The sequence below is a fragment of the Clinocottus analis genome, unplaced genomic scaffold (assembly GCF_023055335.1).
Source record: "Clinocottus analis isolate CAN_PGR_092001 unplaced genomic scaffold, fCliAna1.0.p SCAF_4, whole genome shotgun sequence".
In the NCBI taxonomy this organism is placed as follows: Eukaryota; Metazoa; Chordata; class Actinopteri; order Perciformes; family Cottidae; genus Clinocottus; species Clinocottus analis.
The window spans coordinates 7487165-7500252 of NW_027176153.1; the positions used below are offsets into that span (position 1 = coordinate 7487165).

At 42.3% G+C, this 13088-nt stretch overlaps 1 protein-coding gene across 1 annotated transcript; it reads right to left on the reverse strand.

Annotated features, from left to right (window-relative positions):
- Nucleotides 1-789: 789 nt before the first annotated feature.
- On the reverse strand, nucleotides 790-12918 carry si:ch211-207e14.4 (interleukin-17 receptor D). The gene is made up of 12 exons (XM_068598112.1): nucleotides 12796-12918; nucleotides 8793-8877; nucleotides 7709-7867; nucleotides 7151-7269; nucleotides 4743-4866; nucleotides 4626-4664; nucleotides 4374-4519; nucleotides 4148-4222; nucleotides 3812-3878; nucleotides 3466-3612; nucleotides 3116-3288; nucleotides 790-2447 (listed from the first exon to the last, which is right to left on the reverse strand). Exons 1-12 carry the CDS (start codon nucleotides 12916-12918, stop codon nucleotides 1905-1907), a joined length of 1800 nt encoding a protein of 599 aa, XP_068454213.1. The 3' UTR covers nucleotides 790-1904.
- Nucleotides 12919-13088: the final 170 nt, after the last annotated feature.

Consider the following 13088-nt stretch of genomic DNA (forward strand, 5'->3'; position numbering starts at 1 on the left):
GACACAAACATGCATTTGCTTTCCCATCATCTTTAAATAGCCTTCCCTCTGAGTCAATCTTTCTCTTCTTGGATATTTTGGGATCGTTTACAATCTGCATTGTGGGAGATTTAGTCTATGGTGACTGTCCACTGTAGAGCAGAATAGACTTTAATCTTAAGACGATCATAGGTGTATTGAAAGATTTTCTCTGTTGATCTGCTAAGGAGGAATGGAATCTCTGAATCGAAATTGTCTTTCGTCCGATTATTCTTGCTAGAAGGAAAAGTTTACGGCAGCCTATGACACAAGATTCAATGAACCAACAGTCACGACCCTCTTTTATACATGATGAGAGTCACGGTGAAACAAAGAAAACACTGAGTACTGGCCCATCTTTGACCTTTTATCTCTTGATCCTTAAGATCAAAGAAGTCACAATTTCCCTTAGCCTGGGAAATCAAACACTCATCAATTCACAAACTCCCCAATCTCTTTACGACCCACAGTCCTTTGTTCTCCTTTCCCCCTACCCCATCTTGTTCAAACCATCTCTGAGGAACATTTAAATCAGTTTAGACTCTATCTTCACATAACATTACGATACTATATTGTACCATTACATTTGCCTTTCAAGCTGTCGTGGGCCACACAATAAGACATGGCGGGCCGGGTTTGGTCCGCAGGCCCTGAGTTTGACACCTATGCTGTAGGGAACAGGGACACTCTGTAGGGTAGGGGTGTCCAAACCACGGCCCGATTTCATATTTCATATTCATGAAAAATACAAACCAAAACAGTTCACGGAGATTGATGTGTTTATTATCCTCACGTCAGTATAAAATGAAATAAAAAAATACTTTTTAATCCATTCCTAAGTATATGAGATAAGAACATATATAAATAAACTACAGGCAAGACTTTAAATATGCACATATCAAACAATCTGTACTTCAAGGCAAACATTCTCAGAAGAACTTCAATAATGGATGTATGACATAGTTCATAGTAGTAAATATAGTGACTACAGTATGTACGATGATTATATTACAAATATACTTCTTTTTACATGACATAGTGAGAAAAATGAGAAAAAAGGAAATGTCTAGCAAATGCATTGGTAATGCTTATTTTCCCATTACACACATAACTGGACATTATTTACAAATCCTTCCAGTCCGCACACATGTGGCATGTAAACTTTCTCCTACACTGGGTTGAGAACCACCTCTCATTAACCATGAATAGATTCCTTTTGTTAGCGCTTAGCCCCTCAACAGAGTAGGGCAGGGTCTCCGTGCTGACTGAAATAACCAAGTACCAAGTGGTATCGAATCTTCTCTCATCAAACCACACCTGCAATCCATCGTTTATGTTGACTTGATCAAGAAAAAAAGAGACTATTTGTACATTTTTGTTCGAAGACAATCACTGCAAGCGCTTTTTGATACAATGCAACATGTGATACTTACTATCGCAGAAGCTATTAGCCATACCACGGACTCTGATGTCAGAGTAGCTAACGGTGCTAAAGGCACAAACATCAGTGCTTACAAAGCTAACCTTGGAGCTTGGGAACCATCAGGCACGGCTCCTCGTTTTATGGGGAATGGAGAGCACTTGAGGAGGTGTAAGAATGCACGGTCTATAAAAGATGCAAACGTTTCCTCGTCACGATTCCAAGTGAGCTCACGTCTGTGAGGTTTTTGTGCTTCAACAGCGTGGTTAATGCTGCTGCGCTGTATGAGCGCTGTATGAGCGCTGCATGAGCGCTGCATGAGTGCTCTATGAACGCTGTATGAGTGCCATGCAGCAATATGGTAGCCCATATGACACACTCAGTATCCAGTCACATGTTAGGTAACGAAAAAAGTATTGGTATTGTTATCACTTTAAGGGTATATTGGTACTGGCGTCTTCATTTTCTAGACGACACCCACAGAATGACGCCTCTTTGTCATCCGAGCCTCACAGATAGCCCACTGGAGAGCTGCTCCGGCTGGCAACTCGGTATACGCTTCCTCTGAGATATGGTTGATCTTCAGGTAGCGCCCCGGCCCATGCAGAGCCACTTTATGGAGGTGCGAGAAGAGCAGTTGCAAGTCCCTAGTCAGAGTGTAGTGAGACACTAGCCTAAGCTCAGTGGGAATGTCCGCTTCATTGGAGTAATCAAAAATGGCCGCCATGTACTTGGACAGATCCTGGCCACAGGCTTTAGCTCGGCCCACCTCCTCGCCAATAAGCTGGACGGCTGCATTGGAGCTGAAGGCGTTGGACCTGAAGTGAAGCCCTCCGTCTGCCTCCTCGTCTTCAGTGCCGCTGTCGTCGCCGTTTGGAGGCTTCGGCCTATGGCCAAGGCCCCGAGAGCAGATCACCAAGATGAAGTCGCTCTCCCGGATCTGCCGGCAGTGCCAGGCCATGGCTCCCTCCTCAGCCACGCTCAGAGAGTCCCAAAGATCCATGCACACCTAAGGGGGGGGGGGCAAAAAAATAAAGACTTACAACCATATACTATAAGAAGTGGACGTAGACACTGTGACGTCCCCCATTGTTTTCTGGACTGCCGCTTTCGAGCCACAGGTCTGGCAATTTTGCCATCTTGGATTGCAGCCGTCGCCATGTTGTTGTTTTTTTGTAGCCATTGAACCAGAGTTACCATCTTTAAATGTGGGGGAGTGACGTAGAGATGTTGTATACGGCTTTGGTAGCAGCAGCGACCTGCCAATCACAGTAAGCCTGCCCGAGAGCAAATCCTGCTTTATGGTCCGTTTGACTCTAAATGACCATAATTTACTAAATGAACATCATGCTGCATTGAACAATACTTGAAACTAGAGATTGAGACATAAACTCATGTTTACTGAGGGAATAAATCAAGAGAGAAGTAGAGTCCTTTTCTTACAGACGTCTTTACGATCAGACTTATTTTTGCAACCACATGAGTCACCCCCTGCTGGTCAGTAGAGAGAATACATATTTTAAGACCCCTTCACGTCGGCTGCAATCGGCATCATCATAGAATAAAAGGAATGAATAATATAGTATTTAGCTTTGTAAGATCTGTTTCTGGCAGCCCGTTTCAACTAAAAACATAACACATGTAGCACAATGCATCATGAAATGTCGTGTCCACTACCTGAGTAGCCATGTGCTGTTGTATGAAGCACCCCAAATTCATGACGGCTTTGACGTGTGCGGGGCCGTCGTAGCTGCTGTAGCAAATCAGAAGACGAGGAGGGCTCAGCCTCTTTTTGGGCAATGACATCACTTCTTCCTTGGTCCCACTCTCCTGATGCTGCTTGATAACATCTGAATGGATGACAAACAGAAATCTGGTTGCTTGGCGATAATGAAGAGGAGAATGCAGGAGGTAAAAAGAACGGGTTCCCTGTCAAATGGCCGAAAAATAACAACAACGATTTATTCCGTTAGCTTTCATGAGATGCAAACAGTGATGTTACACAAAGCAGTTGGTTTGTCTCGCACCTGGCTTGATGTCAAGTTTCTTCATCTGGAGCTTGGGCCTCAGCCTGGTGAAAGCAGCCAATAAGATTACAAATATGGCTACCCCGGCCAGGCATAGTGGGAGAATCAGAGCCAAGGAGGGAGTGACGGAGAGTGCCGAGGAACCTCCTAAGGATGGGGGCGTTGTGATTACGTGACAATTCAGTGACAGTGCCATTGGCAAATATGCTTATCTGATAAAACATGTTGTTTTATATGTATCTTTCTTCTTCTTCATATCTCTTTATATCTGATGCTCTTTATGTCTCCACTACAAACAGATTGATACATTGTGAAGATTCGCAGCAACCAAAACAACCTCCCCTACCTTTTTGAATTTGCAAGACCCGAACATTGAAAGTTTTCCTCACTGCATCCACTTCGTCCGCTGCAATCTGTGACAAGGAACATTTTTGATTATGGACTTTGGACGCTGTAGTTTGACAAAATGATCTTAATCCTGCATTAATTGATTATCTTTCACCATATTATCTTTTGTAACACAACACTGACTTTAGTGCAACCTGAAGTGTTAGCAAACGGTTTGCGATTAATCCAGCAGCAACAAGCAACATTAGTGTTTTGACATTACACTCGTCATTTTATCGATAGTTAACACAAACATGTTGATTTAGAGCATTGATTAAGTTATAATTAATTTTACCTCACAGGTGTAATTGGTTCCTTCTTCGAGGTCATTCAGCTGATAGCTGTGGTGAGTTTTGTTTTTGCTGGAATTCTAGGAAAATCAAATTCAGAGCAAATACAATTAATAGCTTCACGGGGTAATCAATTATTTCTACAATAAAAATAACAGAGGCAAGGTATGAATACAGTGAATCGAGACAAAAGAGGCAAGTTATAAAGCTGCGAAAGTTGAAACCACTCACAGGTGTGATGCCCGTGTATGTCTTCATGCCGTTGGCATAACACAGAGAGAAGTAGCCTCTGATGCCCAGGTTTGGGGGAGCCAGGTTAAAGGTCACAGTGATGGTGGTCCCTTCCTGCTGGACCTCAACATGTTTGGGGTACCAGTCTACAACAACCAGGCAGTGACATAAGGACAGATGTGAAGCTGATCAGCACAAGATGACGTTGTTGTACTAGTTTATTTGGGAAGAATAAGAAACATGTTATCTCACCCTTTTTGCACTCATCGAGACCATTCTTCTCGGCACACGCTGTGAAACCATAAAGGACACGCTGTTATAGATCTGACATTGTTCTGGCAATAGTCTCAGAGCTCGACGTTGTCTTACAGCGGGTGGAGAAGACTTTGCTGCGGTAAAACCTCTCCCACTCCTCAGGCACTGGCAGAGCCATGACCGTAACAGCATACTCGGACCCAAGGGAGAGGCCGGGGAAAGGGTCCGACTTGTACACCTGCAGAATGCCGGAGGACACCGTGACCTTGGATTTATTCAAACCCGCCGCACACTTTTAAGATAAAATAATCCTTTATTAGTCCCACAGTGGGGAAATTGCAGGATTACCTGCAGGATTTTCTTTGATAAAGTGGGATGAGAGCTATTGACACATGCTTTGTTAACGTTTTAAGAGAACGTCGTTAATGAGATAGGTCCCCTATCGTCAACTTTTAGGGCCTTGTAGTCACCCTTGTAGTCTATAATTCAACTATTTGGTCTCATTAGACTACGATTTCTTTCGTTCGATTAGTCGTTTCATTAAGATAAAATTAGATAAAATAAGATAATCCTTTATTCGTCCCTCAGTGGGGAAATTACAGGATTACAGTAGCACTGCTCACATGTAATAAGATAAAAAGAAACAAAGACTATAAATGAACAGTAGAATGGTAATAAACAGATTAAAGATTTAATAAAAGAATTTGCAGTAAAAAAGGAAGAATATTAACTTTACAGATTGTTTACGAGTCGTTTTCAAGGTATTCAACATGAACTCAAGTTCATCTTTGAGTGAAAATGTTTGTGCCAAATTACCACGACAATATAATCGCAAGAAAAATCCAAAAAGCTCTCTTTTAAACACTTAGAAATGTCTCTTTAGACTTCCTGGCGAAGGCTTGACGCTGACTCGCATTAGGGATTAGATCTTTCTGTTTTCTTATCTAAAGAGCACATCAAACAAACTCCCGTGAGTCCGGGAAGCGCTATTACCAGGGCGGGCTTACTGTGATTGACAGGCCGCTGCCTCTACCAGAGCTGTATACGGCGTCTCTACGTCACTCCCCTGCATTCCAAATACAGTATAGAGCGTATTCACCCACGTGACCACAACAAGCTTTGGCGGCCATGTTGGGGTCCATGCACGGCATTGGTTTGCTGTGTTTTATGCCGCTTTTCTTAAGAAATGACTATTATATCCTGAAGGAGACACAATTTCAGTTCAAAACGGCGTGTCTTGTGATTATTGCACTGTGCCTTATTGTTGGATGTGGGACTAATGATTCAGAATATGGGTTTATCAGCTTAACGAGACATACTTGCACTTCAACTTGTCCAGCTTCTCACATAATGCATCTAACTTACTTCGGTTTCACTCGTGTATGAGCGTTAGGACTGTTCTCATGTGTTTGTTGACACATCGGGTTGTGGGCACGTTTTCATTGACACACTCTCATCAATAATCTCCTTTAGCTTTTTCGCAGAGCGAAAATCAATGTCTTTCACTTGCGCAAAGGAAACTGTGGATGGAAACTTGGGAGAAAGCCATGAACATGGCAACTCCGTCGGGCGATGTCTGCCTTTACTCTGTGATTCATTTCAAGGTAAAATAAAACACTGGCGACATGGGAACAGCGCTCAGCACGGCAGCCAAACAGTCACTGCTGGTCCTGAATGAGCGTCGTCCACTCGTCCCGGAGCCGGAGACAGAAGTGTGACTACGGATTGTAGTATGAACCCAGACACAGGGCGCTTAATGTTCCGACATTTGTTTTATTGGTGGTATTTACACAACAAGCATAACGCAGACATAGTTGTTAATGTCCCATGGTCGATAGCGGAAATGAAAACTGTTTTACAGGAACGTGACCGGGCTATGTGACGATGGGTTAACGGGACTCAAGCCGTGCCGGCTTTCCGCCGCAATTGGTTGCGGAAAAGCGAGTTAACCACATAACGTGGCGAGCGAGTAAAATCAGGGAAACAAGCGTTACGCTTTTGGTGGGAATTCGGCATAAGCCTGCAGACTTTTGTACGCCTTGAAACTTTCCTGTTTGTAAAAACTTGTCTCCAGTACGCAAAATTAATAGCAAAACCCATTGACTCCCACTAGCAGCAGGCTAACGAGGTGGACGCAAAGATGGCGCGGATGAGATGATGACGTCACGTGAATACGCTCTATAGTTATAAACTTAATCCACAATCGCAACAGTGAAATTGTTAACCCCTTGTGATATTTACAGCGCTTGTTTTTTTTAAGATGTCACTGCCATCTGCCCTACAATATAACATAATTTCACATTAGCCGGGTCATAATTTGTGAGTATTAAAAGATCATTCTTCGGGGATTTTCTTTTTTTAAGGCAGTGAGAAAGATTAAGAATCCACTCAGATGAAAAGTTTGATTTTAGTGTTTAAAAATAGCTGTGAACATTCTTGTGTGTCAAAGCAGCAGGAACCCTTGTTTGTGGCAAGAATGTGTGGAAAAAAACAACATGTCGAGCAGGTGGGGCCCGACCTACCTTTTGAGCATGTGAAGCCGGGAGGGAGAGGTTTCGGTGGAAGAGAAAGAGCTGGCAGGCAACACTGGTCCCTCCCAGAGCCTGGAGGGACACCTGAAAGCCTCGCAGGAAGGCAATTCCTGCACAAACACACAAAACGGACAGAGTGAAATCCAACATAAAAATTGCAGATTTACTGACAATGACGTCAAACACGTGGGAGCGCTACACATGCTTCAAACAAGTCAAGTCACAGTCTACTGAGCTTTCCACATGAAAGTCTGTCACCTGTCAAAGCCCCAGTCATACGAAGAATAATCAAAAGAGCTCACGCGTTGAAGCATTTTCATGAATCGTTTAGTTCCCTTTCAGTAATAACTCATCTGACATAAATCTTGCTCGCCTCACCCTGACATGAAAAATTACTTTGGGGGAGGCAACTCGTCTCCGACATGATAAATAACTTAAACTTCAGAGAGACTTTAAAAAACAACCAAACCACTTCATGACGTCTGTGTAAAAACACGCTGCGTGTCAACAGCATGCAGAAATGGGCTTGGTCGAGCCATAACAACACACCGTAGTAGCTGGGCTTCCAGGAGACAACCACGGTGTCCGACTTGGAGTCGTGCTCATTTCCAAACTCGACTTTGACGTCATTCGGGGCTTGGACGTAGTGCTGACAGAGGGCTTGGTCTTCTTTTCCAAGCAACTCGAAACACGGCCACGGAATGCAACCTGAGGAGGAAAAATAACTATGAAGACATTCAATGTCTCACTATATCGAAAGCAGAAGTAGTCTGCAACCATGCTAGCTGCTGTGCGACTGCCACAATCACAATGCTAACATGCTAATGTTTTAGCAGGAAACATTGACCTTGTGCGTTTACATTTGCCTAGTGAATAGCATGCTACCAATAGCTGTTTAGCACCAGTGCACCAGTGGCGGGCCTGCTGAGCATTCTCTGCTGGCCTAAAACTGAATCACAAACGACCAGCTGTTAAACAACATGCATAGCTACAAAATCCACGGCCTGTCACTGTTTAGCACTGAACACAAATTACAGTCGAGGCTGATGGGAAATACTTTTTCTTTAAATACATGAATAAACAAATGAATATTTTGACCTTGATGAAGGTCTGGGGATGCCAAAGTTGAATTTAAACCAAAGTCTGCACCAATGAGGTGGAACGACCATATACGGACATTGCCATTGTAGAATTGTAATAGTTTATTTTGGACTTGCACATGTACATCATGATGTTTATGTGTACATTATAATACTTAAGATGGATAGAATTAATCAGGGAAAGTGAACCTTATAAAAATATGTACGTATTGATTTTGTATTTGTTTGTTTGTTTTAGACAACTTTAACTGTTTCAGGGTGTTTTTAGTTTATGAAATTGAATTGTGACCTTTTGGGTTGCCTGGTCGTGCTGAGACCCGCTCTGACAGGCAAAAATGGCAAACTCGAAGCTGCGCTGCTCATCGCATACTTTTGGCCTAGATTAGCCTAGTGTTTAAATCCTAGTATGAACTCGTGCAAACAACACTGCATCTGCTCATCACGATGCAGCGAAGTGCTCCACAAAATAATTTTCCTGTTATTACACAGAGTGCAGATATTTAGGCTGTGAGTACAAGTTCGGAATCACTTACTTCCAAACCCTTTGAGGGAGTTAAGACCCAGAGTCGTCTTTACATCAGCTCTGGTTATTCTGCAGTATTCACACCCAGGTCCTCCCTGCAGAGGAGAAAGCAATAATGAATTCAGACTTCGGACTTTCAACAGCATTTTTTACCGATGCATATTGTATGTTGTTTGCAAATTGTGCCAGTTTCAAGCCAGGTGAACATCCTCGAGGAACCAAAATTCACACTGTAATGGAAACACAGAAAAAAAAAGATGTGCAAACAGTTGTACACACCAGCAAAAATAAAATAACTTTCTTTTTTTCTATTGAATTTAAATTAAACAGCACCTTGGATTAAATTCACGGTCAACACGGTTGTGAAGCTGTACATTCCTGTTCAGCTGCCAAGAGTAAGGAGGATTGGATTAGAGGCAATAATGTGGAAAGAAAACACACTGCTATAGCCAAAGGGGGAAATTCACAGCAGAAAAAAAAAATACTATTTTATTTTTAAAGCTAGATTTTATACTAGATTAATAAATAGCATTATATGTAAATTTGGAAATATGTATTTTAGGGGTGAAGCTGTTGAGGACCCTTTAGTTTAAGAAGTGGATCAGACGCCAACAACATTAGGTGTCTTGTTTCATAAATAAGTGAAGCCTCAGGAGACAACAACCTGCTAATGCTAGCTAGCAAGCCCGGTTTGTTGTTAGCCCATAATCGTTTTGCTAACAAGCTAATGTTTGATCAGGAAATATTTACATCTCCTGAGTGTATTATCATGCGAACATTTGCTATTTAGAAAACAGATTATGACTCAGACTGATGTAAATGTGTCTCGTGGTTTTCCAGACCTTATTCCTACAATGTAGTATTGGTAGACCTGATCATGGCTCGCTGGTGTAGCCAGATGAAAAGTCTGGGGGATCCCCAAAGTTAAATTATACCATTTAGCCTTTGGAACATGATTGTCTGAACCAGATTGCTTGGTAGTACATACAACACCTCAGGCGACAACCACCTGCAGGAAAGTTAACGCTAGCTAGCGATCCCGATTTGTTGTTTGACCGAATGTCAAGCGCTCTGGCACATTGGTGCTTTGAAGCCTCTTATCCTCCTTTTCGCAGCCGCCATTTTGGCATGTCATTGCAGGGTAAACAGGTGTATTTAATAATATCAATGAAGGCTCTGTTTTCATTTCGGTGGGTTGGGGCCCCCGGTGTTGTGCCTGCTGGTTTAGTGGAATGGCTGTGACACACTAAAAAGAATGGTATCATAGTTTTGATCAAAACCACCTTAATTTACCCTGCAATGACGAGTCAGCAGCTGCTATGCCAAAGGGCTGGGCTGTAATCGAACATCTAATGCTAAGATGCTATTTATGCTAAGTGCAATGACAAATTTGGAATGCACTGCTTAGTTTGTGGATTGTGTGTTTGTGAGAAACGTTGTGACGTATACCGCATTAACAAGAATCTTTTGATTATTTGTCTCTGTGTGCTCTTTTCCCTCCTAGGTTTTTTCGCAGTCTGTCTGTTTTTGCTCTGTGTGCGGTGAAAGAAACTTCAACCCCACAGGAATGTCCTGTTATGAGCCACGTACACACACAAAAAAAGTGTCTTTGGTTATGGGGATATATAACCCATTGTAATGACAATACTGACCAACAAATTGTTTATAATAATAGGTCTGTTTTTGAATGTATAATGCTCAACAGCTTTTGTGTTTCCAATTCACATTATCAGGTTTCTGCAAATGTCGTAACCTGAACCAAAGGCAAGAAACACAAACCAAAATATGATTCAATGATGTCCCATTGCGCAAGTCAAACTGTTTTTAAAAAGGAACACATTTGTTTAACAGAGTAAATATTATGAACCGACATGTCATGTATACTGCCGACTCACCTCGCAGGTTATGAGACGCCATAGCATACCATTAGCATACCTGTTGAAACCTCAAACCAAGCGACAGGTGAAGATTAAAAAGGAAGACATCCTGCCGTAGGCGACAGAGAAAGAGTTTGTGTGTGTGTGTGTGTGATGGTTGATAGTCAGGTTGGGTACTAACTGTCAGAAAGCATAGTGACCTGACTACAGGCTTGCACGCAAGCTGAGAACACAAAAAACATTCTTAGCGTGCAAGGCTCATACAAGTACTTCTGCATGGGTGGTACTCTCATATATCACAACACACACTCACAGACGAGAGGGCCTGATGCTAAAGGGATCTCCTCACATGTGCGCCATCCACGAGGGGAAACGTTTATAGACACACACAAAAAGGATGACCGGAAAAGACTTTTAATATCAAACTTGTTCATAGTTAAAAGAAATGTCATGTGTGACCAACATCAGATTTCAACCTCACATACTTCCCTTCACCCGTTTTCTCTCCATGTTTCTCCGGCACGAACTCAAAGAACTCCACCATATGACTCATTCCAGACAATAGGTCTAATCTAATTTTTTCCATACGTTGTTTTTACCAGAAGAGGGGCATCCTGTCAAATTTGTAGTAGAGATTTCTTTCTTTTAGATACAAAGAAATGACAAACACATAATTGTTCTGTATCTATAATAACAATTAAAGTAACGTTGCCAAGCACCTGTCTTCAGTGAAAAGACATGTTTTAGACGTTCAGAAAAGACGGGACAGCGCGTGAGTAACATGTCGATATCTCACCGGTCCCGAGCAAATGTGAGTTTCTGCAGAAACCTGATTTGCTTCTTACTAAGCTTTGCAAACAACTAGATTGAGAGATTTCTGAGGACAAATGGCTCCTGTTCAGTTTCATTGAAAAATCAGCCAAATTTAAAAAAATCTAAATCCTATAATTGAAAAATACCTCCAACTGTTAATCTATGGACAGAGATGTTATGCATAATCTGACCACAGGAAAAAAAAAAAGGCAACCAGTTCTCTCACACACAATATATATATATATATATATATATATATATATATATATATATATATATATATATATATATATATATATATATATATATATATATATATATATAATTAAAATACATTTGGGTATGGGTACTTGTGAGATGGAATTTTATTAGAATTGTATCAATCTGTTTTTCACATAATCTAAAAGAAAATACAATTTTGTTTACAGTTCTCCCGGAGATATAGTGTCTGTCCTCTCAGTAAGTAGTGCCTAAGTATTTTTAATGTGGGACTGTTTAAATAAAGTTGTCGTCCATTTCAACCAAAAAGGAATTTATCCTCAGATTTGCAGTAGGATGAAAAAAAAAAGTTCTAGTCACTCACAAGCAGAATCACTGACTAGAAAGAAGATAAATTATGATTATGAGATTGTGAAAGAGGTTTCTTCTGCTCTCAGACTACCGTGGCCCTTCAGATCTATCTCCTGGTCCTGTGGGGGGCCCTGACCCCTAGGTTAGAACCTGCTGCTTTTGTTTATGACCGAGTCGACCAAAGACTTTGCCGCTCCGGCCCCCTCTCGCTCTCCCTCTCTTGTGTTATTTGAGTCGGGGAAAAAGTCAAATGAACGTTTTGAAGATTGTCTCAGAAAGAGGAGCGTCTATAAATTGTCACATACAGTTGTACAATCTGTATTATGATGCACTTGTTATTTTCTTCAGGTACTTACAATGCATACGCAAACTTGCCAAGTTGCAGCGAAGACACAATCTGAGGCTTGCGTTTGTCGGGACCACATGCAAATGACTCATTTACGCATTTATCTTAAGTATTGCGCAAGACAGTCAGTGAGGCAGTTATAACACCAATCGGGAACGCCAAACAAAGTCCAGGCTTGCTGTGTGAGCAGAACGGCTCCCTCCTCTGTGGACGGCGGCTCAGAGGAAAGTCGAATACACACCTTCACTCAGCTGTAATGTTTTTTTTTAGCAGTTTGACATTTACATTTACACGGATTACGGCTACAAGAGAAGACCGCGTCTGAACTTGTCAGCGCTGTAACGCGAAACTTACAATTAAGAGTAAATACACAGCAGGAAGGGGGAGGGAGGGACAATCCGGTTTACCTGTCGCATACAGTCCAGACCGCAGTCCTGGGGAGTGATGACGGTGGAGGGGACGTCGTCCTCAGCCCGGATCAGCCGGCCCAGGGCAAGGAGATGGTACAAAACCAGAGTCGTTTTCCACATGCCGCTACAGCCAGCGTGGCATGGCCCAACCGGGAGCACCAAACCTCTCGGAGCCCTAACCCACCCACCCGCAAACATACCGAGTGGACCAAGAAGCCACACAGCCGGTGGCGAATAAGGTCAACTCGAGAGTCGGTGTGTCCTCGCTGGTGCGTGAGAGTGAGTGACAT